The 24134-nt window shown below is 50.1% G+C and overlaps 1 protein-coding gene across 1 annotated transcript in view; it reads right to left on the reverse strand.

Annotated features, from left to right (window-relative positions):
- SIPA1L3 (signal induced proliferation associated 1 like 3) overlaps window positions 1–23870 on the reverse strand; it is a gene marked incomplete at both ends in the record, with an annotated part of 125267 nt that extends 101397 nt beyond the window's left edge. Inside the window, 4 exons of the mRNA XM_080704170.1 lie at window positions 2385–2559; window positions 3333–3521; window positions 12573–12703; window positions 22367–23870. Coding sequence (XP_080560296.1) covers window positions 2385–2559; window positions 3333–3521; window positions 12573–12703; window positions 22367–23870 — 1999 coding nt within the window. The remainder of the gene's footprint in view (window positions 1–2384; window positions 2560–3332; window positions 3522–12572; window positions 12704–22366) is intronic.
- Window positions 23871–24134: the final 264 nt, after the last annotated feature.

Below are 24134 nucleotides of genomic sequence, written 5' to 3' on the forward strand. Positions count from 1 at the left end.
CCCCCTGCCCTATTTTTTATTCTTTATTTTGAAACAGGGTCTCACTGAGTTGCAGAGGGCCTCACTAAGTAGCTGAGGCTGTCCGCGACCCGCGACCCTCAGGTCTCAGCCTCCCGAATGCTGGGATTACAAGCGTGCGCCACCACGCCCGGCTAAAACCTGTTTCTAAACAAAAGTAAAAAAAAGGTTAGGGGTGTAGCTTGTGGGTAGAATGCCCCTGTGTTCAATCCCTAGTACCACAAAAAAGAAAGAAAAAAAGAGCAAGGAAATGATGAGAGCTGGGATTACTGACCCCACGTTTTCTCCTGTGAGAGAGGTCACACTGCAATGAGTGGTGTAGACTGGGCCAGAATTCGGGCCACCTCATTCCAGATCTGACATTTTATTTTTCTCGAAATGAGGTCCCAATATATTGGTGCTGATCTTGAACCCCTAGGTTCAAGCAACCCTCTTGCCTCAGTTTCCCTGGTAGCTGGACTATCGATGTATGTACTATGTCCAGTATGTTTTGGTTTTTTTGGTGTGTGTGTGTGTGTGTGTGTGTGTGTGTGTGTGTGTATGAGTATGTATATATGGTACTAGAGACTAAACTCAGGGGCATTCTACCTCTGAGCTACACCTATTTTGTTCTTTTATTCTGGAATAGAGTCTCACCAGGCATGGTGGTACATGCCTGTAATCCCAGTCCTTGGGAGGCTGAGACAGGAGAATCACAGTTTTAAGGCCAGCCTCAGGAATGTAGTGAGATCTTCTGTAATGTAGTGAACCCTGTTTCAAAACAAAAAATAAAATAGGGCTAGGGGTGTAGCTCAAAGGTAGAATACCTCGTGGTTCAATCAGTAGTATAGTAGTAGTAAATAATAATAATGATAATGATAATAATAGTAATAATAGTGTGATTGGGCCATCTTGGGTCTGACTGCCAACCTGAGTCACTAATACAATAACAGCCCACCAGTAAAAGCAATGGCAGTCCATTTCCTAGGAAGCTGTGACACTCATAATGTTATATATCCACCTCCCAACCTACACAGCAATTTTTACGTATGCACATGTGTTCTGTGGTCTATGTACAGAGAATGGCACCAACACTCTAACATAAGCACTGCCTTCCATTCATACTACCCCTCCCCACAAGGGTGCCCAATGGCCTTAATATGGCATCTAAAATCCCTTTGCTTTACCTTACAATTCTGCTATTTAAGAACAAATTCCCAAACAATATACTGTGATGCTTGCTTTCTTTCTTTCTTTCTTTCTTTCTTTCTTTCTTTCTTTCTTTCTTCCTTCCTTCCTTTTTCTTTCTTTTCTCCCTCACTCCTTCCTTTCTTTTTTATGTGGTACTGGGGGTTGAACCCAGAGGCATTCTACTTCTGAGCTATACCATACCAGCCCTACTTTATTTTTGAGCATTCTGCCTCCAAGCTATACCACCAGTTCTATTTTATCTTTACATTTGTTTATTTTATTTAATTAATTAATTTATTTATTTTACTTTTTAAACAGGGTCTTGGTAGGTTGCTGAGGGCCCTGCTACAGTTGCCGAGGCTGTCCTCTAACCTATGATCCTCATGTTTCAGTCTCCCAAGAACTGAGATTACAGTATTCCACCATGCTTGGCCTATGCTTTTGACCTCCGAGCAAACCCCCTGCCCTATTTTTTTTTATTCTTTATTTTGAAACTGGGTCTCACTGAGTTGCAGAGGGCCTCACTTAGTAGCTGAGGCTGTCCGCGAACCGCGCTCCTCCGGTCTCAGTCTCCCAAATGCTGGGATTACAAGCGTGCGCCACCACGCCCGGCTTCTGTGGTGCTTTTTAAGATACCTGGTACATAAACGGCATCATTTGACATATGCTCTGCTGAGACCTGCGGTATGTGCAATGTGAAGCAGGTGACCCTCATCGAGGCTGGCAAGGCGGGGCGGCATGACTGCTTTAGGATACCACAGTGCTTGCCTGTCGTGCCCCACCCAGGCAGTCTTGATAAAGAATGTGGATAGCAATGACGTTGGTGCTTTGCCCATCAGTCTGGTTGGCCCCAGGGTTTCACTTACACCAACTGGATCAGCATCTTTGCATCCAGCAGACACTGTCCCACAGAGCCACAGTGGTCAGAAGGCCACATGCCTGCTGGTGGGCATGTGCAGGGTTCAAAGTGTTGTCTAGGACAGCAGCTGCTGAGCCGTACAGTAGGGGTGTCTTCAAACTTTACTAGAATATGCGACTCTACTTTTCCAAGTGGCCGTGCTATTTGTATCCCCATCAGTGCCACCCAAGAGCTCCCACCACCCCACATCCTCATCCCGGCAGCACCAGGCCTTTTAACTTCTGCTAGGCAGGTGTGCAGTGGCAGCTCCCTGCAGTCTGAGCGGCCCCCGACTCACTCTTGACGTCCAGCTGGGCGGCGTACTTGGTGAAGCCCTTCAGGCAGACCTTCTCGCCCAGGAGGGCGAGGAACTCCTCGAAGGCGGGCCCGGCCTCCTCGTTGTTGTACATCTCCTCCTCCGAGCTCTGGCCGGCCTTGCAGTACAGGATGCCCACCTTGTGCTTCTGGCACAGCTGCAGAGGCAAGAACAGCTAGATGAGGCCGGCCTGGCCAGGGTCAAGGGGAACAGAAGGAGGTGTAGTTCTGAGGTGCTGACCACTTGGGAATGCAGGGCCATGGTTGGAGAGGAAGCACTCTGCCCTCACACCCCAGAGCCGTGCGGAATGATGCACACATGCTGCTTGCTCTGTTTACAGCTGGTGGAGGGTGGTGGTGAGACCACCTTGAGGCAGACACGGGTGGTGAGGCCAGCTTCCCATAGAGGTGGACAGGCGCCAGCTGAGCAAAATCTGACTGATCTTAATAAATCTTAATCCAGGATTAAGATCCACATGGTTTTTAAGGAGTGGCCCCCAATAATCACACTTACTACTTCAGGTATCCTTAAGGCTCCCTTCCCCGGGCCCTGAATCATGGATGGACACCTGACTTAAAAAGGGTCAATTAGTGGCTCGATGGCATTGAGACTTAGCTCTTTGGGGTCTACATGTGGCTGTAGGGAGAGGGCAGAAAAACACAGGGGGCCAGTGTGCAGGGATGGGGGGGAAATGCACACTCTTACACACCCATATGCACACACATGCACACGTGCATACAGGAACCTCCCGGTGATGAGTTCATCTGCAGGCTATTCTGCTGTTGGCACCTCTAGAATTTGGTAACAGATCTCTCCTGTTGTGAAACTAAGTGGTTTCTGTTAGTTGCCAAAAATAAATAAGGTGCCTGAGATGGAAAAAGGTGCGGGGAGTAGGCTGCAGCCTGCAGCCCCACCCAGAGCCCTGCTTACCCCTTGCTCATCCAGCTTCAGCAGCTGCTCCGTGACCTTGGGAGTGTTGAGAGCCAGTCGAAGGCAGTGGATGTTGAGCTCAGGAATGACGTACTCCAGGGCGTCCTTCAGGGGCAGGCCCCGCCCAGTCCCGTGCTTGGTGGCTGTGGGTGTGGCATCCTCCAGGATGGAGCCCCGAAGGGTGATGAGCTACTCAAGGAGAGAAGGGAAGGTTAGGAGGCTCTCCAAGCCCCTCTCAACAGCTCACGTGCAAGGGTGAGATGCTCTGAAGGCAAGTCCAGCATGGTGGCACAGGCCTATCATCCCAGCTCCTGGGGAGGTGGAGGCAACTGCAAGTTTGGGGCCAGTCTGGTCTCAAAATAAAATAAAGATGGCAGGAGATGTAGTTCAGTGGTAGAGCTCCCCTGGGTTCAATCCTTAGTATTATTGGGGGAAAAAAGCTCTAAGGGCAGAATGCTCTGGGTCAGAGCCAGCCCCAGAACTTGCCGCCTCCTCCTGTGTCATCTTGACCAACTGATTTCACATCTTTAAGCCTTAGTGTCTACTGTGTCTACTGTGGTACAAAATGGGAGTTAGGAGGTTAATGAGACAAGGGGTGTAATGGGCCTTCCTCTGTCCAGCGTGTACTAGCTGCTTCCTCCAGCATGACAGCCCTGTTTTGGGTGTGAAGAACAAGCAAAGAGCCCTTTCTGTGATGCTGACATTTGGGGGAGATGGGTTACAGAAAGCAGAGCACAAAGTACTGTCAATAAAACAGGCTGCATAAGGAGGCTTTTGTCATTATTACATTATATACACATTACCACGAGCTCTCATGTAAAAAACTTACCTGCTATAGATAATGGTATCAGCTTGCATCTCAAACCCTCACACTGGCTTTCAACCAGTTTCAGAAAAATATCCACCAGTGACTCTGTGTGTGTGTGTGTGTGTGTTGTTGGGGATAGAACCCAGGGCCTTAAGCACGTTGGGCAAACACTGTACCACTGAGTTACATCAACAGCTGGCAGTCTGTATTCTTATGTTAACTGGTTTCTTTCTCTCAGCGCTCTTTATGTGAGATTTGACCACGTTTGCAGTGAGAGGCCAATGCTTCTACCATTGTGAATTTAATCCTTTCTACTGCCGATGAGCACCAGAACTGCTTCCAGTATTTGACAACTGTGAATAGTGCTGTTAGGAACATTCGCAGAAGCACTTCTTGGTGCCCATGAACACATTTTCTGTTGGTTTTATACCTAGGAGAGAAATTGCTAAATCACTAGGCATGCTAATCTTGAATTTTATGGAACTGCCAAGCAGATTTCCCAGTGGTTGTATCAAGTCACATCCTGCTAGGCCTCTGTTGCTGCCCACTCTTGCTAACAGGGCTCACGCTTCTAGCCACACTGTGCTGCTGGCCACCGGGTTTAGCGTGCTCCAGGCCAGGTGCAGCAGGTTGACATCACACCAGGAATACATGGCAGGGGGCCTGGAATACAAGGAAAATTCCCTCCTCCAGGAGCTTGTTACAAGCACCCAAAACATACTTGGGAGTTGTGGTTTAAATACTAATGCAGATCAGTGTTAACTACAAAAACATGCTCACCTAAGTCAACAGACAGGATGTGGCAAAGGTGTCGGATGACTTTACCTCTAAGCATACAGCCCACCCTTGCCAAACAAGCCCTGAGCCAGCAGCGTGGAATGATCTCATGGTTGGGAGTTCCCAGTTCTGGTCCCAGTAATAATTAAGAAAACAAATCTCTCTTATCATAAGCAAGGCAGTCTTAAAAAAGATTGCGAATAGCAGTAATATCAGGTGCTTTGCCTGCCAGTCTGGGTGGCCCTGGGGTTGTGGGGTTTCAGCATCAATAGAATCTGTGGTATCTTTGTCGCCTACAGACGCTGTCCCACAACGCCCTCTGCTGGGGACAAGTGACATCATGAACAAGAAATAATTCTTCCAAGAAGAAAAGTTCACATTTTGGTTCTGACCAATGCTCACTACTTGACAATCTCCCAGCTCATCTTTCTGCACTAGGGATAAGAGCAGGGCACTGGCAAGCCACGAGTGTTATCTCTCTCTACCTGGTTATGGCCACTGTCATCTCCCACCCACACCGCGGCTCCTGCTGGTTTCACTGCCCCAGCGCCATTCCCAGTCCACTCTCTCCAGAGCAGCCTGAGTTGATCACAGCTCTCTGCTCAGAGCCCAGGACACTCTGGCTTCTTTTCTCTTTTTCTCTCTCTTCCTCTCTATATATTTCTTTCTTTTTGTGGTGCTGGTGATTGAACCCAGGGGCATTCTATCTCTGAGCTATACCCCCAGCCCGATTTTTTATTCTTTATTTTGAAACAGGGCCTCACTAAGTAGCTGAGGCTGGCCATGAACTCGGATCCTCCTGTCTCAGCCTCCCAAGTCCTGGAATTACAAGTGTGCGCCACCAGGTCCAGCTCCTCTGGCATCACTTCTTGAGGGTAACAGACTGAGTGAGCTGTGGGAGGGACGCGGTGCCATGGGAACAAGGAGGGCCCTGGTGCATGTAGTCTGCACTTTCTCCCAACTCAGATGCATTCCTGCCTTTTTTTTTTGGTGGTACTGGGGATGGAACCCAGGGGTCTTCTACCTCCGGGTTACACTCCCAGACCTATTTTATATTTTATTTGGAAACAGGGTCTCTTAAGTCAGCAGAGGCTGGCTTTGAACCTGCACGATCCTCCTGTCTCAGCCTCCCAAGTGCGGGGATTACAAGTGCCCGGCTATTCCTGCTGGGCGAGGTGCACCCTTCAAGGACTTTTCCTGGGAGGTACTTGGTCTATCTGGGTTCAAATCCCAGTTCTACCAGACCCTTGATCTGTGACCCAGGGGAAACTGCTTAATTTCTCTGTGCCCATTTTGTCTCCATTGACAGAATGAGAACAAATGTATACTGCTCAGCAGGGAGGTTATCTGGAATATAGTGTGAACCCGATATGTGTGATTACTGTGTGCAGATGTGTTAAATGCATATGCACAAAGCCACAGGGATAGTAGGGAATTTAAGCTGCTTTAACTCTAAGTAGGAAGCTACAGTTTGCTTACCCCCAACCCCACCTAGCAGTATGTGCTGGAGATGGCTTGCACACTCAGATGGACCTGCTGATGGGCTCCTGCTGGACACGATCACTCTGGCTTTCTTCACCCAGAATGTCCCTTTTCTAATATATATAATGTTATTTATCTTACTTTTTTGTGAAACTAGGGTTTGAACCCAGGGGCATTCTACCTCCGAGCTATACTCCCAGCCCTATTTTTTATTCTTTATTTTTAAACAAGAGTCTCACTAAGTTGCCGAGGGCCTCAGTAGCTGAAGCTGGCTGTGGCCCTGCGATCCTCCTGTCTCAGTCTCCTAAGCGCTGGGATTATATATGTGCGTCACCACACTCAGCCTATGTATTGTTTAAATTATTAACAATGAGTGCTTTTTATATAGAAAAGAAAAAACTGAGCCAGGCATGGTGGTGTATATCTGTAATCCCAGTTATTTGGGAGGCTGAGACAGGAGGACTACAGGTTCAAAACCAGCCTCAGCAATTTAACAAGGCCCTTAGCAACTTAGTGAGATCCTGTTTCAACAAATGAATGAACGAATGAATAAATAAATAAGGGCTAGGGGTATGTAGCTCAGAGGTAGAACATGCCTGAGTTTAATCCCTAATGCCGTAAGTCAAAGAAAAGAAAAGATTATTTAAAAAAATCTAAACTTCTAACCTTATCAAATCGAAAGCATGTCAAAACATCTTTGCCTTGCCAGGCGTGGTGGCACACGCTTGTAATCCCTGCATTTGGGAGGCAGAGACAGGAGGATTGAGCAGGTTTGAAGCCAGCCTTGCTGGTTTAAGACACCTTGTTTCCAAATAAAAATATAAAAATAGGTGTCTGGGAGTGTAGCCTGGAGGTAGAAGGGTTTCCAGGAATCCCAGTACCACAAAAAAAAAAAAAAAAAAAAAAAAAAAATCTTTGCCTTGCCGGGCATGGTGGCACACAGTTAGCATACAGCCTCAGCTACTTACTGAGGTCCTTTGCAACTCCGTGAGACTGTGTTTCAAAACAAAGAATAAAAAATAGTTCTGGGGGTATAGCTATGAGGTAGAATGCCCCTGAGTGGTCCCATCCTCAGTAACACAGACACACACACACACACACACACACACACACACACACACACACAATTGCCAGGCCAAAGTGAGACCGTTGGGCTTAGTGGGCCACAGTCCCCAGCTGGCTGGGGCGCTGCTGTGTCCTGGCTGAGCCAACACCAGCAAGGAGCTCAGGGCAGGGTAGCCTTGGCCAGTCCCGGCTCACTGGGAGCTGGGACTTAGAAGCCCCCAGTCTGCTCCTGCCTAGCTGGGGAGCGTGGTGCTGCCAACGCTTACTTCCCATCTGCCGGGATGTGCAGGCCCACTTGGGACTGTCTGCTTGGCGGCTGGGGGTGGCCATCTGGGGCAGGCCAGCCGGCGGACTTGGAAGGCAGCCTGGGCCCCACACTCTGATTTACAGGAGCCTGAGGCATGTGTGTGTGTGTGGACAGAAGGATGGAGCCCTGTCTGTGGGCCCAAGCCCTGATCCCCAGCATGTCATCAAACCTATTGGGAAGGAATGGTGGCCATGACAGTATCCTCAGTCACATGGGATATGACATTCCGAGTTCCTACTGCCCGGCCGCCTGTGCAGACACCCAGGAAGTGTCACCTTCCCGCCTCTCTAGAAGACAGATGACAGCTCAGAGCCCATTTTAGAGATGAAGAAACTGATGTGCACAGAGGAGAGCCACCAGCCCGAGACCGCGTGGCTAATGACGGGCAGTGCCAGGCACGCTCAGCTCTGGGAGCCCTGGGGCAGAATTCAAACGTAACCTGGCGGGTGCTGTGGGGCAATGGCTAAGAGGTTCAGGTCCAGGAGCGGAGCAGTCTGGGACCATGTTTTGGCTCTGCCGCTGGGGGCCTGACAAGTGATTCTCTGGGCTCCACTGTCTTCAGGGACCCAGCCCTGTCATAGGACAGTTGAGAGGAGGACATACAGAACCCTTGGGGGATGGCTAATGCTACGTGTTCACAGTGTTAGCTGCTGCTCGCACTACTGTTACTGTCTTTGGGCTATGTGATCCTCTGCCCTGACTCCATCATGGGTGGGCTTTAGTATACAGCGAGGCAAACCTTGGAGGCCGCTGCCTTTCCTCTGACTCTAGATAATGGAGTCTCAGGCCTGAGGGCCAGACAGGATAGCCGTGAGTGGCAGAGTCGGCATGTGACCTGGGGTACAAGGGCAGAGAAAGGCCTGCTTGAGGGTGTAAGCCTTCCGGGGGCCCACGACCCACAGGCCTGACTCAGTGCGACAAGGCTGACTCCTCCTGATAGCCAAGCTTGCTGGGCTCTATGCAAGTGCCTGTTCCAGTGTTGCCTGCCTGCCTGCCTGCCTGCTATCCATCCATCCATCCATCCATCCATCCATCCATCCATCCATCCATCTATTTTCGAGGGTCTGGGGATGGAACCCAGAGGCATTTGACCTCCAAACTACAGCCCCACCCTATTTTTTATTCTTTATTTTGAAACAGGGTCTCACTAAGTTGCGGAGGGGCTCACTAAGTAGCTGAGGCTGGCCGGGAACCGCGATCCTCCGGTCTCAGCCTCCCAAATGCTGGGATTACAAGCGTGCACCACCACGCCTGGTGCCTGCTTAATATTTACATCACCAAGTCCACCCTATTATTCTGCACACTTAGGATTGCTGAAGGGGAAACTGAGGCTCCAAAGCAGCAGCTGGTTTTGGAACCTGCAATTCCGAAGTTGCTGGGTGGTAGAACTAGGACTCAGACCAGGTCTCCTACACATCAGGGTCCTGAGGGACCGTTGTACTGGCTTTTCCTTCTGGCTTTTGCCTGGAACGCTCTTCTGCCAGATCCCTGCAGGGCGCCCTCTCTTACCTCCTCTGGACCTTTACTCAAGAGCCACCTTCCTAGTGAAGTTTCTCTTGACCATCACATCTTGAGATCTAACCATCCACCACACTTCTCCCTTTTCCCTTGCTTTATTCCCCACCCTGTCACCACGTGCCACACTGCATAATTTACTATATTTGCATACTGTGCGTTTCCCTTGCAAGAGACAGTCCTCGTGTCTCCTGGCTGCCTCCTTTACTGCGGCGCCCTTGGAGCTGGCTTGGGACGGGTGGTGCTGAATCCTAGTCCTGTGGTCGTGGGACTCAAGGGTCTCTGCCCAGTGTGGGGTGGACTGGAGCCCCAGAGGCTAGTTTGGTGGGTGCTGCGGCAGGGGGAGGGCACAAGCTGGGAATGTCATGGAACTAGTTTCCAATGTACTGAATAGGAGCCACGGCAGAGAAGTTATGCACTGACCCAGAATTTACACACTCAAGTCTTAGGACTTGGGATGTAGCCCAGCATTTAAAAAAAAAAAAAACAAAAAAACACCTCATTGTATATATTCTATTTCCATTCAAAACTAAAATGCTGGCACTAAGTTACTAGAGTTCAGAACTCCTGAATGGGTCTAATGTGAGGTACGTGGCACCCGGAGGCAGCTGAGTGAGGTGGCGGGCCCCACACTTACTGAGGATGCTTCAGGCAAGTCTCTAACTGCTCTCTGCCTGTTTAGTCATAAATGCGGACAACAGTGCCTTCACACAACTGTGATGAGACTGAAATGAGGAAATATATATAAAAGACAGAGAACAGTGCCTGGCACAGTGTAAAGTAGATGTACAGTAATAGCAACTGTATTACATACAGCACTGTGTGTGTGCGCATGCAGTTTCTTTTTGTTTGTTTGTTTTTTAGGTGTTTTTTTTTGGTGGTACTGGGGTTCCTGGAAGCCCTTCTACCTCCGGGCTACACTCCCAGACCTATTTATACTTTTTTATTTGGAAACAGGGTCTCCTAAGCCAGCGCGCGCAGCTGGCTTCGAACCTGCACGATCCTCCTGTCTCTGTCTCCCAAGTGCGGGGATTACAAGCGTGCGCCACCACACCTGGCCTGCACATGCAGTTTTGGAGACTGAACCCAGGGACTTTCTACCTCCAAGCTACACCCCCAGCTTTACTTACTTTTTATTCTGAAGCAGGGTCTCGCTAAATTGCTGAGGCTGGCCACACACCTGTGATCCTCCTGTCGCTGCTTCCCACATATTGGGATTACGGGCATGTACCACCACACCCAGATCACATATAGTTTTTTAGTACGCAAATGTGGTTGTCATTTCATATAGCAGTTTCCCATATGTCCCAGGGCAGTCTGATGCCATGTGAGCGGTGGCCTCTCATTCTGCCCTGGTGCTCATCTGGCTGGAGGTGAGCAGAGGGAAGCATGGGCTGGGAAGACACAGGCTGGGGACCACCTGCAGTCTGCACATGGTCTTGGGGCCTGTTCCCCTCAGCTACCACAAAGCCGGTGTGTCATCTCACTGAAGGCCTTTGTTGGGATGAGGTGAGGGGCCTTGTTGCAGCATCTGCCAGCCTGGATGAGGTCCAGGACTGAGTTGGCCCCAAATTCAAAGTCCTTGGCAGTGCAGCCTGCTGGGTTTCCATGCCTGGGCAAAGGCCAGACCCGCAGGGGCTGGGACGATGCAGAGTTGAGGGAGACCTGATTTGGGCAGCTGGCCTACCCGATGACTGACCCTATTATGGAAAGACCTTTCTCACTTCTGGGCCTTTTGGGAGTCTTTGTCATTTTTGCTGGCCTTGCTCCACTCCACATTTTGCTGGGGATCTGCCCTGCCTCCTCCTCTGTATGGAAGATGGAGCCACCAATGGCAGTCTGGCCTGGCCCCAGGATGGAGCACAACCCTAGCCCTGGCCAGTGATCTCTGTCACCCCCAATCACAGTGACTGGCCCAGGGCGTGTGAGCCACACAGAGCCAATGAGAGATCCAGCAGAGTCCGTTTGTCTTCAATGAGAAGCTGTGAAGACACAGAAGATCTGGGCAGCTGGTCTCCTATTCCCCACGACATGGAGACAGCTTGTTGGTGGCAGAAGCGAATGACAGTCATAATGCAAAGGGAAGCCGGGCCCCGTGGCGCAGAGAGCTGAGGCGGCAGCACTCTGGTGACTTTGCTGGAGTCTCAGCCCAGCTGTGCCCTAGCCAGCCCTAACCTGGGGTTTGTAGCTACTCAAACTGGTGAATCCTCTTTCTTAAGCCAGTCAGAAATAGATTTCTGTCATTTACAATTTAGACTCATACTACAACAGGAGCGCACTCAGCAGGCTTTCTCCCCTAGCCACAGCTGATCTTGAACCTAGGGACAAGACCTCTGGCCCAGCTGGGCAATGGGATTCTCTGCTCCAAGTGGAATGAGGTGGTAGGGAGCCGTGGGGCTCACTGGCGCTGCCGCTGGGCCTGTTGAGATTCCTGCCCTGCCTGAGGCTGGTGGCCTTCATTCTTTCCATTGTGCAGGACACTTCACAATTCTGAGATGAACCCTCACTCCCCCTTTATTTCTTGCTAACTAGAGTTAATCTCTTACAAAGAGACCTTACAATCCTGGGCTCTGAGGTCATGCTCCTGGATTCAAGCCTAGCTTGGCTGTATTTTTTGTTTTGTTTTGTTTGGAATACTGGGGATTGAACCCAGGGGCATTCTACCTTCAAGCTACACTCCTAGCCCCACTTTTTATTATTTATTTTGAAAAAGGGTCTCACTAAGTTGCAGAGGGCCTCACTAAGTAGCTAGGGCTGGCAGCAAACCTGCAATCCTATCTCAGCCTCTGAAGTACTGGGATTACAAACGTGCGCCACCACACCCAGCTCCAGCCTGGCTGGTAATTCACTGATCTATGCAAATCATATCATTTCTCAGTCTTAATTTCCTCCTTTGTAAAATGGAGAGGCTAATAGAATTGCTTTTCTGGGGCTGTTGAGGGGACGATGGGAGGCAAAGCAGGGGAAGTGGTTGTCCACAGAATCTAAGCCAGAGTAAGGGCACACAGATGTGAGAAGCTTACCAGCACTATACTAAAAATAGTAAGGATAATAATAAAAATCATTATTATTATTTTGTGGTTCTGGGGACTGATCCCCAGGGCATTCAATCACTGAGCTATACCCCAAAGCTATTTATTTATTTTTTGAAACAGGGTCTTTCCCAGGCTGGCCTTGAGCCTGTGATTCTCCTTTCTCAGCCTCCCAAGTACTAGGATAACAGGCCTGCATCACTGTCAGGCTCCATTATTATTTATGCATTAACAACGTTTGTGATGGGACCTACCTCGCGGGTCCGGAAGATGATCCTGTACTGGTACTGCGGTCCATGGTCCTTGTGGTCTTCCAGCTTCTCCCGCTTAATGCTCACCGCCACTGGTCCCAACTTCTCATCCACACCAAAGTAATTGGCATGCTCTGAGAAGGAAGAGCAGGTGAGTTCAGAGTGAGCTGTCTGGGAAGGAGAGTTCCTGACCCTTGGTAGGCCTGAGGACGGAACCATTGGGGCAAGGTCCTGGTCACGTGAACCGCATGCCTCGTCACAGCCACGCTCATGGAGAAAGCGTGAGAAGTCCAGCTTTCAGCATCAGCTCTACGTCACCCGAGCCTTGGGTGCTCTCATCTGAGACAGGCCACCCACAGTACAGGAGCTGATGTGAGGGTGAAATGAGGCCACAAATATAAGCCGTTTGGTGTAGTGCATGGCGTGTAATAAACCCAGCACTGCTGTGGTTAATTCCGTGTTTGCAAGTGGTTTGCCCAGCTTAGCTGCCAGTTAGCCTTTATGAACTTGGTCAAGGCTCTAATCTAGGGAGCTTCCTGCTGGCCCAAACCTTGGGTGAGGTTAGGTCCATGGCCCAGGCTGAGCACTCTCAGTAGTAACGCGGGCTTATGGATGGACTACCCCACAGCACCGTGGTGAGGATTAATGAGTCAGTGTGGCACCGTGCTGGGTGACGGCAACCACGACTTAAGTGCTGGCTACTACTGCCTTCCACGGGCCACGAGATTTGTTCTGGACCACAATAGAAGCCCCCGAGCATCACTGTCTCTGACCATGTTCATTAGACCTGGTAACATACCTCTTTTCCCTTTAGAGTAACAGAATCTTTAGTGAATCGCGAGGCAAGTCTCCTTGCGTTCTCTTCAATGACAACTACCTCCTCTTTTTCCTAAAACATGCTGCTGTCTTATAGCCCTTCTAGGCAAACAGTTCACCCTAGGTCTCCTGCTTGCAGCAAGAACCTCCCTCCCTCCTTCTTCCCTTCCTCACTCTCTCCTTGGAACCCAGGGGCTTTCTACCTCCAAGTTATACCCCCAACCTGACTGTACTTATTTATTTATTTTGGGGTACTGGGGATGGACCCCAGGAGCTTTCTACCTCCAGGCTATACTCCCAGACCTATTTTATATTTTATTTGGAAACAGGGTCTCACTAAGTTGCTGAGAGCCTCACTAAGTAGCTGAGGCTGGCTTCCAACCTGTGCGATCCTCCTGTCTCAGCTTCCCAAATGCTGGGATTATAATAGTGCACCACCATGCCTGGCCTCTGATTTTATTTCTTATTTAGAAACAAGGTTGCTGGGCGTGGTGGTGCACGCTTGTAATACCAGCTCCCAGCGCTTGGGAGGCTGAGACAGGAGATCCCACAGGTTCGAAGCCAGCCTCAGCTACTTAGTGAGGCTCTTAGCAACTTAGTGAGACCCTGTTTCCAAATAAATTATAAAACAAGGCTGAGGGGGGTTATAGCCCAGAGGTAGAATGCCCCTGGGCTCTGGGTTCCAATCCCAGTACTGAAAAAAAAAAAAAAAAAAGAAAAGAAAAGAAACAAGTTCCCACAAAGTTACAGAAGGCCTCAGCAAATTACCAAAGTTGGCTTCAAACCTGAGATCCTCCTGTCTCAGCTTCCCAAGTGCTGGGATTACAAGTGTGGGATACTATGCCCAGCTCTGTTAGCTCTGAGCATTTAATTGATGGTTCCTATTTTCTAGAGATGAATTAAAGCTCATCTTAACTGGGCATGGTGGCCCACACCTTTAATTCTAGTCTTTGGGAGGTTGAGATAGGAGGATTGCAGGTTCAAGGCCAGCCTCACCAATTTAGCAAGGCTCTCAGCAAATTAGTGAGATCCTGTTTCCAAAGTAAAAAAAAAAAAAGGGCTGGGGGTGTGGCTCAGAGGTAGAATACCCCTGCATTTAGTTCCCAACACACACATACACCTGAGGCTAAAATAATGTGTTAACTAACAACCCCAATCAGAATGGCAAAAATATGCCAGGCATGGTAGCGCATGCTCGGAATCCCAGCATTCGGGAGGCTGAGACTGGAGAATCATGGTTCATGGGCAGCCTCAGTTACTAAGTCAAGCTTTCTGCAACTTAGTGAGACCCAGTTTCAAGAAATAAAGAATGGCAGGACATGGTGGCGCACGCTTGTAATCCCAGCATTCGGGAGGCTGAGACCAGAGAGGATTGCGGTTCATGGACAGCCTCAGCTACTTAGTGAGGCCCTTTACAACTTAGTGAGACCCTGTTTCAAAATAAAGAATAAAAAATAGGCAGGAGGTATATCTCAGAGGTAGAATGCCCCTGGGTTCTACCCCCAGACCCACAAAAATTAATTAATTAATTAAAAATAAAAAGACCAAAACATAGGGCTGGGCGTGTAGCTCGGAGGTACAATGCCTTTGGGTTCCATCCCAAGTACCACAAAACAACAAAACAACAACAGCACCACAATGGCAAAAATATCACTTCACCAGTTCATTCCTGAAGCAGCTACAGGGCTGTTTCCACCAATGCATATCTACCAATACAACTCCCAGCATATAGTAAACCTCCATAAACACTTTCCATAAACATATAGTAAACCTCCATAAACATAAAAACTCCATAAACACTCATCAAGTTATTATGAGCTTCCTGAGCTATAAAGAAGTCATTTTTATTAGGCTGAGACAGGAAGATCACAAGTTTGAGGCCAGCCTGGGCAACTTAGCAAGATCCTGTTTCAAAATAAAGATAAAAAGGACTGGGGGTGTAGCTCAGTGGTAGAGTGCTCCTGGGTTCAATCCCCAGTACCACAAAGTAAAAAAAAAAATTGCTATTATTATTTTTTCTTGCATACTAGGGACTGAACCCAGGAGCCGCCTTCCATGGAGCTATATCCACAGCTCTTCTTATTTTGAGACAGGGCTCACTAAGTTGCCCAGGCTAGCCTCGAATTAGCAATTTCCCCTTCTCAGCTTCCCAAATAGCTGGGATTATAGGTGTGGGCCACTGTGCCCAGGAAAGAAATCAATTTTAGAAAGAAAATGGCTTTTTTACTCTTTTTGTGTGTGTGTGTATGGTACTGGGGATGGAACCCAGGGCATTCTATCTCCGAGCTGCACCCCCATCCCTATTTTTTCTATTCTTTATTTTATTTTTGAAGATTTAAAGAAGTTTATTAGAAAGATAGAAATACAGAAAATAGAAATACAGCTCCATACCAGACTGGCATGGAGGGGTGACTCGAAATGAATACACCTCTATTTTTTATTTTAAAACAGGGTCTCACTGTTGCAAAGGGCCTCACTAACTAGCTGAGGCTGTCCGTGAATCACGACCCTCCAGTCTCGGCCTCCTGAATGCTGGGATTACAAGCGTGCACCACCACGCCCAGCTAGAACTAAGTATTTTAATGCCCAATCTTATTCAATCCACATTACTTTCACATAAATTTTCAATGTTGTGGGCCAAAAAGAACGTATAAACAGAAATGTTAAATTGAGTTTTGATTAGGTTACTTAAATCCTTGGTGCATGTCCCAGATACTCAGGAGGCTGAGGCAAGGGGGTCACAAGTCTGAGGCCAGCCTGGGCAACTTAACAAGATCCTGTCTCAAAATAAAAAGGTAAAAAAGGGCTGGGGAGTGTAGCTCAGTGGTGAAGTGTCCCTAGATTCAATTTCAAGTACAACAAACCACCACCAACACCACCACCACCAAAACCCTGCAAACAAATTATCAAAACATTTCTTTCCGCTGGGCGTGGTGGCGCACGCTTGTAATCCCCGCGCTTGGGAGGCGGAGACAGGAGGATCGCGCAGGTTCGAAGCCAGCCGTGCTGGCGTAAGAGACCTTGTTTCAAAAATATAAAATAGGTCTGGGAGTGTAGCCCGGAGGAAGAAGGGCTTCCAGGAACCCCAGTACCACCAAAAAAAAAAAAACCAAACAAACAAACAAAAAAAACCCCAAAAAAATTTCTTTCCTTTTTTTTTTGGGGGGGGGATGCTGGGGATTGAACCCAAGGGCATTTTATCTCCAAGCAACATCCCCAGCCCTATTTTAATTTTGAAACTTTGAAACAGGGTCTGACTAGGTTGATGAGAGTCTCACTACTTGCTGAGGCTATCCTTGAATCTATGATTCTCCTGTCTCAGCCTCCCAAGTACTGGAATTACAAGTATACACTACTACACCTGGTTTTCAAAACATATCTTCTTCATTCTTCTTCTTATTATTATTTTTGTACTAGAGATTGAACCTAGAGGCATTCTATTTCCAAGCTATACCCCCATCCAGATTTTCTTTTCTTTTCTTTTTTTTTTTTTTTTGGTGGTACTGGGGTTCCTGGAAGCCCTTCTACCTCCGGGCTACACTCCCAGACCTATTTTTTACATTTTCATTTTTGGAAACAGGGTCTCCTAAGCCAGCGCGCGCGGCTGGCTTCGAACCTGCGCGATCCTCCTGTCTCCGCCTCCCAAGCGCGGGGATTACAAGCGTGCGCCACCACGCCCGGCAGATTTTCTTTCTTTGGAAACAGGGTCTCATTAAGGTTTCTGAGACCCTCTCTATGTTGCTGAGGCTGGCTTCAAGCCTGCAATCCTCCTGATTCAACCTCCCAAGTACTGGGATTACAAGCAGGCGCCACCATGCCCGGCTATATTCTTGGTTATTAGATCTTATTTTTTGGTTGTTAGATCTCTCCGTTTCAAATAGGGAAGCTCTCATCTTCTCCCGCCATGACTGGATTTGTCCACTTCTCTCCGTAGCCTTTTCAGGTTTTCATTTCTCCATCTGTAAGCTAGTCGGCCAGGTTCACAAACTCAGCTTCTTTAATCTTTATTTTTTATTTTGAAACAGGGTCTAAGCTGCTGAGGGTCTGTCTCACTAGGTTGCTGAGGCTGGCCTCGAACCTGTGCTCCATGTGCCTCTATGCCCAGCCTCTTGGTGAATTTTAAACATCAACATGAAATGGCCCTCTTCATTCCTCTAAAAAGTGCTTTGAGCCTGATATCTCCTTTGTGCAATACTGTTGCTGCCTCATCAGCTTTCTTTCGCCTGATAAGAACGGTTTGGAGCTTCTTTTTTCATCCTGCTTATTTTCACTCTCAGTGTCGTTTGGGCAGGTGATCCTACTACAATCAACTCCGTTGCGCATAGACAGACAGCCTGAGTGGTGAAATGTGCCACAACGCTAATAAGTTATGGGACACCCCAATCCCAGGGCCGTTGCCAGGCTGGAACATTAGACGTTATTCTCTGAGCCCAAACAGATGACGTAGTTGACATCTGTGATATTTGAGCAGGACCCTGCTTTAGACAAATTTTAAAGTTGTTGCTATATAGTACTAGCTGCCTATCATCCATTTTCTCTTTTCTTAAAAAACAACCAAAATGCCCTCTATTTTGGGGTGATACAGAGAGGGACTTTGAGCCAGGCATGGTGGCGCACGCTTGTAATCCCAGCATTTGGGAGGCTGAGACCTGAGGATCGCAGTTCGCGGACAGCCTCAGCTACTTAGTGAGGCCCCTTGCAATTCAGTGAGACCCTGTTTCAAAATAAAGAATAAAAAATTGGGCAGAGGCTGTAGCTTGAAGGTCAAATGCCTCTGGGTTCCATCCCCAGACCCGCAAAAAAAAAAAAAAAAAAGAAAAAAAGAAAGAAAAAGAGAGGGACTTTGTACAACCAAAAACCTACATTTTCCAGTTACTTTCCAGACACAAGTTGTTGACAAACACAAATAGATAGTACTTTTTTTTTGGGGGGGGGCGGAACTGGGGATAGAACCCAGGGGCATTCTACCTCTGAGCTACACCCTTAGCTCTATTTTGTATTCTTTATTTTGAAACAGGATCGGCTGCAAACCTGTGATCCTCTTTTCTCAGCCTCCCAAGTACTAGGATTACAATAATCGTGTGCCATGCTTGGCTTGGATGGTACTTCTGAGGAAGTTTTTTTTTGTGTGTGTGGGGAGGTACTGGGGATGGAACTTAGAGGCATTCTACCTCCGAGCTATACCCTCAGCCCTACTTTTTATTATTTATTTTGAAACAGGGTCTCACTGAATTGCAAGGGGCCTCACTAAGTAGCTGAGGCTGTCCGCAAACCGCGATTCTCAGGTCTCAGCCTCCCAAATGCTGGGATTACAAGCGTGCGCCACCATGCTTGGCTGAAGAAGCTTTTTTTTTTTTTTTGGTGGTACTGGGGTTCCTGGAAACCCTTCTACCTCTGGGCTACACTCCCAGACCTACCTACTTTTATATTTTTATTTAGAAACAGGGTTTCTTAAGCCAGCAAGGCTGGCACTTTGAACCTAAGCAATCCTTCTGTCTCTGCCTCCCAAGCGCAGGGATTACAAGCGTGCGCCACCACGCCTGGCAGGAAGCTCTTTTAAGGGAACTGACTTAAGGTCTCTCTCTTTCCCTCCCTCCCTCCCTCCCCACTCCCTCTCTCTTACATTGGATCGAACCCAGAAACATTTTACCTCTGAGCTACACCACCAGACATATATATATATATAGTGGTACTGAGGTGAAACCCAGGGGCTTTTCTACCTCCAGGCTATGCTCCCAGACCTATTTTTATACTTTATTTGGAAACGGTCTCACTAAGTTGCTGAGAGCCTCACTCAGTGCTGAGATTAGCTTTGAACCTGTGCGATCCTCCTGTCTCAGCCTCCCAAGCCCTCAGACCTATTTTATTTTTTATTTTGAAATAAAGTTTCACTAAGTTGCTGGGGCTAGTCTTGAACCTGTGATCTTCCTGTCTCACTTTCCCAAGGTACTGGCCACCATGCTGGCTAAGATCTTTTTATCCTTGTTCTTTCCCCTTTTTCTCTGTCTGAAATGGGTGCCATGATTGGACCTCCAGGAGCCATCGTGGCCCTGGAAGGAGCTATGGTGAGGGCTGTGGGCTATGCACTAGGGCTGCACTGCACTGATGCTGAAGAGTACTCTTACCAGTCCTGGACGATGATCTCTATCCTTTATAAGAGAAACACTTTTAGGTTGTTTAAATCTGTTACTATGCCGGGCATGGTGAAGCATGCTTGTAATCCCATTACTTGGGAGGCTGAGACAGGAGGATACCGGGTTAGAGATTAGCCTCAGCTACTTAGTGAGGCCCTCTGCAACTTAGTGAGCCCCTGTTTGAAAATAAAGAATTAAAAATAGGGCTGGGGGTATAGCTTGGAGGTAGAATGCTCCTGGGTTCAATCCCTGGTACCACAAAACAACAACAAAATCAACAACAACAACAAAATGGGCATGGTGGCGCACACTTATAATCCTACTACTTGGAAGGCTGAGACAGGAGGATCGCAGGTTTGAGACCAGCCTCAACTACTTAGGCCATTCACAACTTAGTGATATCCTATTTCAAAATAAAGGACCAGGCATGGTGGCACATGCTTGTAATCCCATTCAGGAGGCGGAGACCAGAGGGTCAAGGTTCCAAGACAGCCTCAGCTATTTAGCAAGGCCCTTCGCAACTCAGTGAGACTCTGTTTCAAAAATAAAAAGATAAGCTGGGCGTGGTAGCGCATGCTTGTAATCCCAGCATTTGGGGGGCTGAGACAGGAGGACTGTGGCTTGCGGATAGCCTCAGCTACTTACTGAGGCCCTTTTGCAACTCAGCGAGACCCTGTTTCAAAATAAAGAATAAAGAATAGGGCTGGGGATGTAGCTTGAAGGTAGAATGCCCATGTTCCATCTCCAGTACTGCAAATAAATAAATAAACAAATATAATAAAAATTAAAGATTAGCCGGGCATAGTGGTGCACACTTGTAATCCCAGTACCTGGGAGGCTGAGACAGGAGGATCGCACAGGTTCGAAGCCAGCCTCAACTACTTAGTGAGGCTCTCAGCATTGTACTGAGACCCTGTTTCCAAATAAAGTATAAAATAGGTCTGGGAGCATAGTCTGGAAGTAGAAAAGCCCCTGGGTTTCACCCTCAGTACCACCAAAAAAAAAAAAAAAAAAAAAAAGTCAATAGGGCTGGGAGGTATAGCGCAGAGGTATTATGCCCCTGGGTTCCATTCCCAGTACCGGATTAAAAAAAAAAGGGGGGTGCGGGGGTTAGGGGTATAGCACGGAGGTAGAATGCCCCTAGGTTCCATCCCCAGTACTACCAAAAAAGAAAAAAAAACCCTGAATTTGCTGGGCATGGTGGTGCAAGTCTATAATCCCAGTACTTGGGAGGCTAAGATAGGATGGTTGCAAGTTTGAGCCAGCCTCAGCAACTTAGTGAAGCCCTCAGCAACTTAGCAAGATCCTGTTTCAAAACAAAAAATAAGCCGGGCGTGGTGACACACACTTGTAATCCCCGCGCTTGGGAGGCTGAGACAGGAGGATCGTGCAGGTTCGAAGCCAGCTGTGCTGGCTTAAGAGACCCTGTTTCCAAATAAAAATATAAAAAAATAGGTCTGAGGGTGTAGCCCGGAGGTAGAAAGCTTCCAGGAACCCCAGTACCAGCAAAACAAAAATAAATAAATAAATAAATAAATAAATAAATAAATAAATAAATAAATAAAAGGGTTGGGGGTATAGCACAGAGGTAAAGTGCCCCTGGGTTCAAACCTCCCCCCCCTTCTGAATTTTAGAAGACTCTTGCAAAATCAGTCAGGCTGGCAGCCCTGGGTGTGCCTGCCTTTCTTGAAGGACAAAGCCAGCTGTACCGGAGGGGCCGTCTAGCTCCTGCCTGCCAGGCTCTAGCTCTTGCCTGCCAGGGGTTGCTTCAGCTTGGGCCACTGGCTCTCTGCAACCTCCTGGGGGGCACCACCAGGCAGGGAGCCCTGGTCACCTCCATAGGCCAACTCCAACTTCAAAACAGACCGAGTACCTGCCTGAGATTCTTTACCCCTCCTGGGCTCCTATCCTGAACTTGTCATCTACTCCTCCTCACTCCTTCCCGGCCTCCCTGCTCCTGTCCCCTCACCACAGCCAGAGGGAGGCCAAGAACACAAGTCAAGTGAGGGCCCTCTGAAGCGATGCAGCTCACCAGGCCCCGCAAGGGTCCCACACTATCCGTCCCTGTCACCTCCGCCACGGCTCCTTCCACTCTGCCTCAGTCACTGTCCAGCAACACTGGCCTCCCTATTCCTCCAACGTTCCAAGGCCTTTACACTTGCTGTTCCCTATGCTTGGAACACCATTCCCAACTCCACACACCTCCCTCCCTTGCCTTCAGTATTCACATGGCGCCTCTCAAGCCCACCCTGACATTCACTACTGAAAACCTCAATCCCTCCTGGTGCACTATCTTCCTTCTCTTCTCTGCTGCACTTGGCACCCTAACTCTAGGACACGTTACCGCCATTAGATATTTATCTTGCTGCTTATCTCACTAAGACACTAAGTGCTAAGAGGACTTAATGTCTGTCCCAAGCTGGTCTACTCTATATCCTCAGGCTCCAGAAAGTGCCCAGCACATTGTTGTACCAAGCTCATGTTTACTATGGTGTATCTACAGTCTCAGGTGGCTCAAGGTTTCGGTTTTGTTATGCTGGAGATTGAATCAAGGGGTATTCTGCCTCGGAGCTACACCCCCAGTCCTTTTTATCTGGAAACAGACTCTCCCTAGTTGCTGGGAGTCTCCCTAAGTTGCTCCAGCTGGTCTGGAACCTGTAGCTCAAGGTTTCTACCAAGCCTTGGGCCCTGGCTTGGCTCGGGTGCCTCCCAGCTCTCTAGCAGGTGGGTCCCATTTCGGCAGCACCCACAGTGTGGAGAACAGGGCCTGGCTCTGAGCGCAGAAATGAGCGGTGGGGGGGGGGGGTCTCCGGGAAAGCCACGCCCCCCCGCCCCCTGCCGCTTCACCTTTGCCTACGAAGTAGTCCTGGTAGTAGCGGGCACCCAGGTCCACGTGCTCGATGCTGTACTGCCGGGGTCGACTCTGCGTCCTCTGCTGCTCCTTGGGCACCTCCAGCACCGCGATGCTGGCGTTGGTGCGGCAGGCGCTCAGCGCGGGCTCGGCCAAGGGGCCCTCACCGCCCGGGGAGCCGGCCGAGGCCCTGGAGAAGCTCACGTTGCGCTCGCACTCCCCGCCTAGCTCGTTGCGAAAGTGCGGGCAGCTGAGCAGCAGGTCGTTGCTGTTGTCGTCGCCCAGGTCCTGCTCCAGGTTCTCTTTGCAGTTCAAGTCCTCCGTGCTGGTGAAGGCGGGGTCCAGCCCCCCGAGGCTGTGGGCCCGCGAGGCGGGGAGGGTGGCCATGGCCGAGGCGGCCGAGGCCCCCGTGGTGGTGTTGCGCCGCTGGGCCACGGACGCGCGGTTGGCGGCGGCCTCGTTGAGGTCGAACAGCATGCTCTGCACGTCGAAGTGGGCAAAGCTCTTCTGGCAGACCCACGGCCGGCTGGCTTCGGGGGGGCTCCGGCCCTCCTCGGCCTCCCCCGGGGGCCGCCCTGCTTCCCCCTCGGGTTTGCTGCTCCTCAGCTTCCGGAAGATGGACGAGTCCACCGCGTCCCCGGCGCCCAGGCCCCGCACGGGCTTCTTGCGGGCCTTCTCCTTCTCCTTCAGAGGCTGCAGCGGCAGGAGGCAGTCCTTGGGGGGCTGCCCGTTGCGGGGGTCCCCTTTGGCTCCGCAGCCGGCCCCCGCGAGGTGCGGGCCGGGGTCTGCCCGCAGGAGCTCGCCGAGGCCCTGGGAGCCCCTGGCATCCGGCTGCTCGCTGCGGAACTCGTTGAGGATGTCGAAGAAGCTCTGCTCGGGCACGCCCTGCACGTCGATGGAGGACGTGCTGCCATACTCGCGGAAAAGGGGCAGCGCCCCCGGGTGCCGGGCGGCACGCGGCTCCCCCGGCTCCTCCACGTCACACTCGCTGAGGGTGATCTCGCTGCTGCTGCGGTGCCGCAGGGGTAGGAAGGCCCTGCCCGGGGACCGGGGCCACCCATCCTGAAATTCCACATCTTTGGACCTTCTCCTGGAGAGTCTGTGGAAAGCTCTGGACCCTGAGGAAACCGGGGTGCTGGAGGGGGGCTGCCCGTTCTGTAGGCTCCTCACAGAATGGCCGGCCTTGGTGGCCTTCGGGCCGTCTGGGTCCTGCGAAGGGCTGGGGTTGTTCTGCTCTCTCAGGGCCTCTCTCTTGGGTGGCCAGTCGGCCACTCGGGCACGCACGCCCATCTTGGGCATCGCAGGGGTGGTGGGGCTGGGGCGGGTGGTGGCAGTGGCCGGGCTCTCACCGAGAGGCTGGGACATGCTGCCATTCTGGGCCCAGAATCCCATGGGAGTGTAGTCCCCTGTGTGTGGCCCAGGGAGGACATCGGCGCCCCGGGCCCCACAGCTGGCTGCCAGGTCCACACCATCATTGGGAAGGGGCCGATAGGTGGTCATAGTCCACAGGCACGGGAGTGCTGGCTGGGCCCCGGAAGCTGTGGTGAAACTCTATGGGGTCCCCCGGCCCTTAGCCATTGTTCAAGGCTGCCAGACCCAGGATGAAGGATGCTGGCCCCTGAAGCCCGAAACAAAGGTTGTGAGCCTGTGGAGTCCAGCGCTCCACCATCGCTGTGGACAGCGGGACCAGGGCAACTTCAGGAGGCAGGCGCTGTCCCAGGAGCTCCAGACGGTGCGGCTCAGCAGGGCAGAGAACGCTGCAGC

This window comes from Muscardinus avellanarius, assembly GCF_963383645.1.
Source record: "Muscardinus avellanarius genome assembly, chromosome: 10".
NCBI classification, from domain to species: Eukaryota; Metazoa; Chordata; class Mammalia; order Rodentia; family Gliridae; genus Muscardinus; species Muscardinus avellanarius.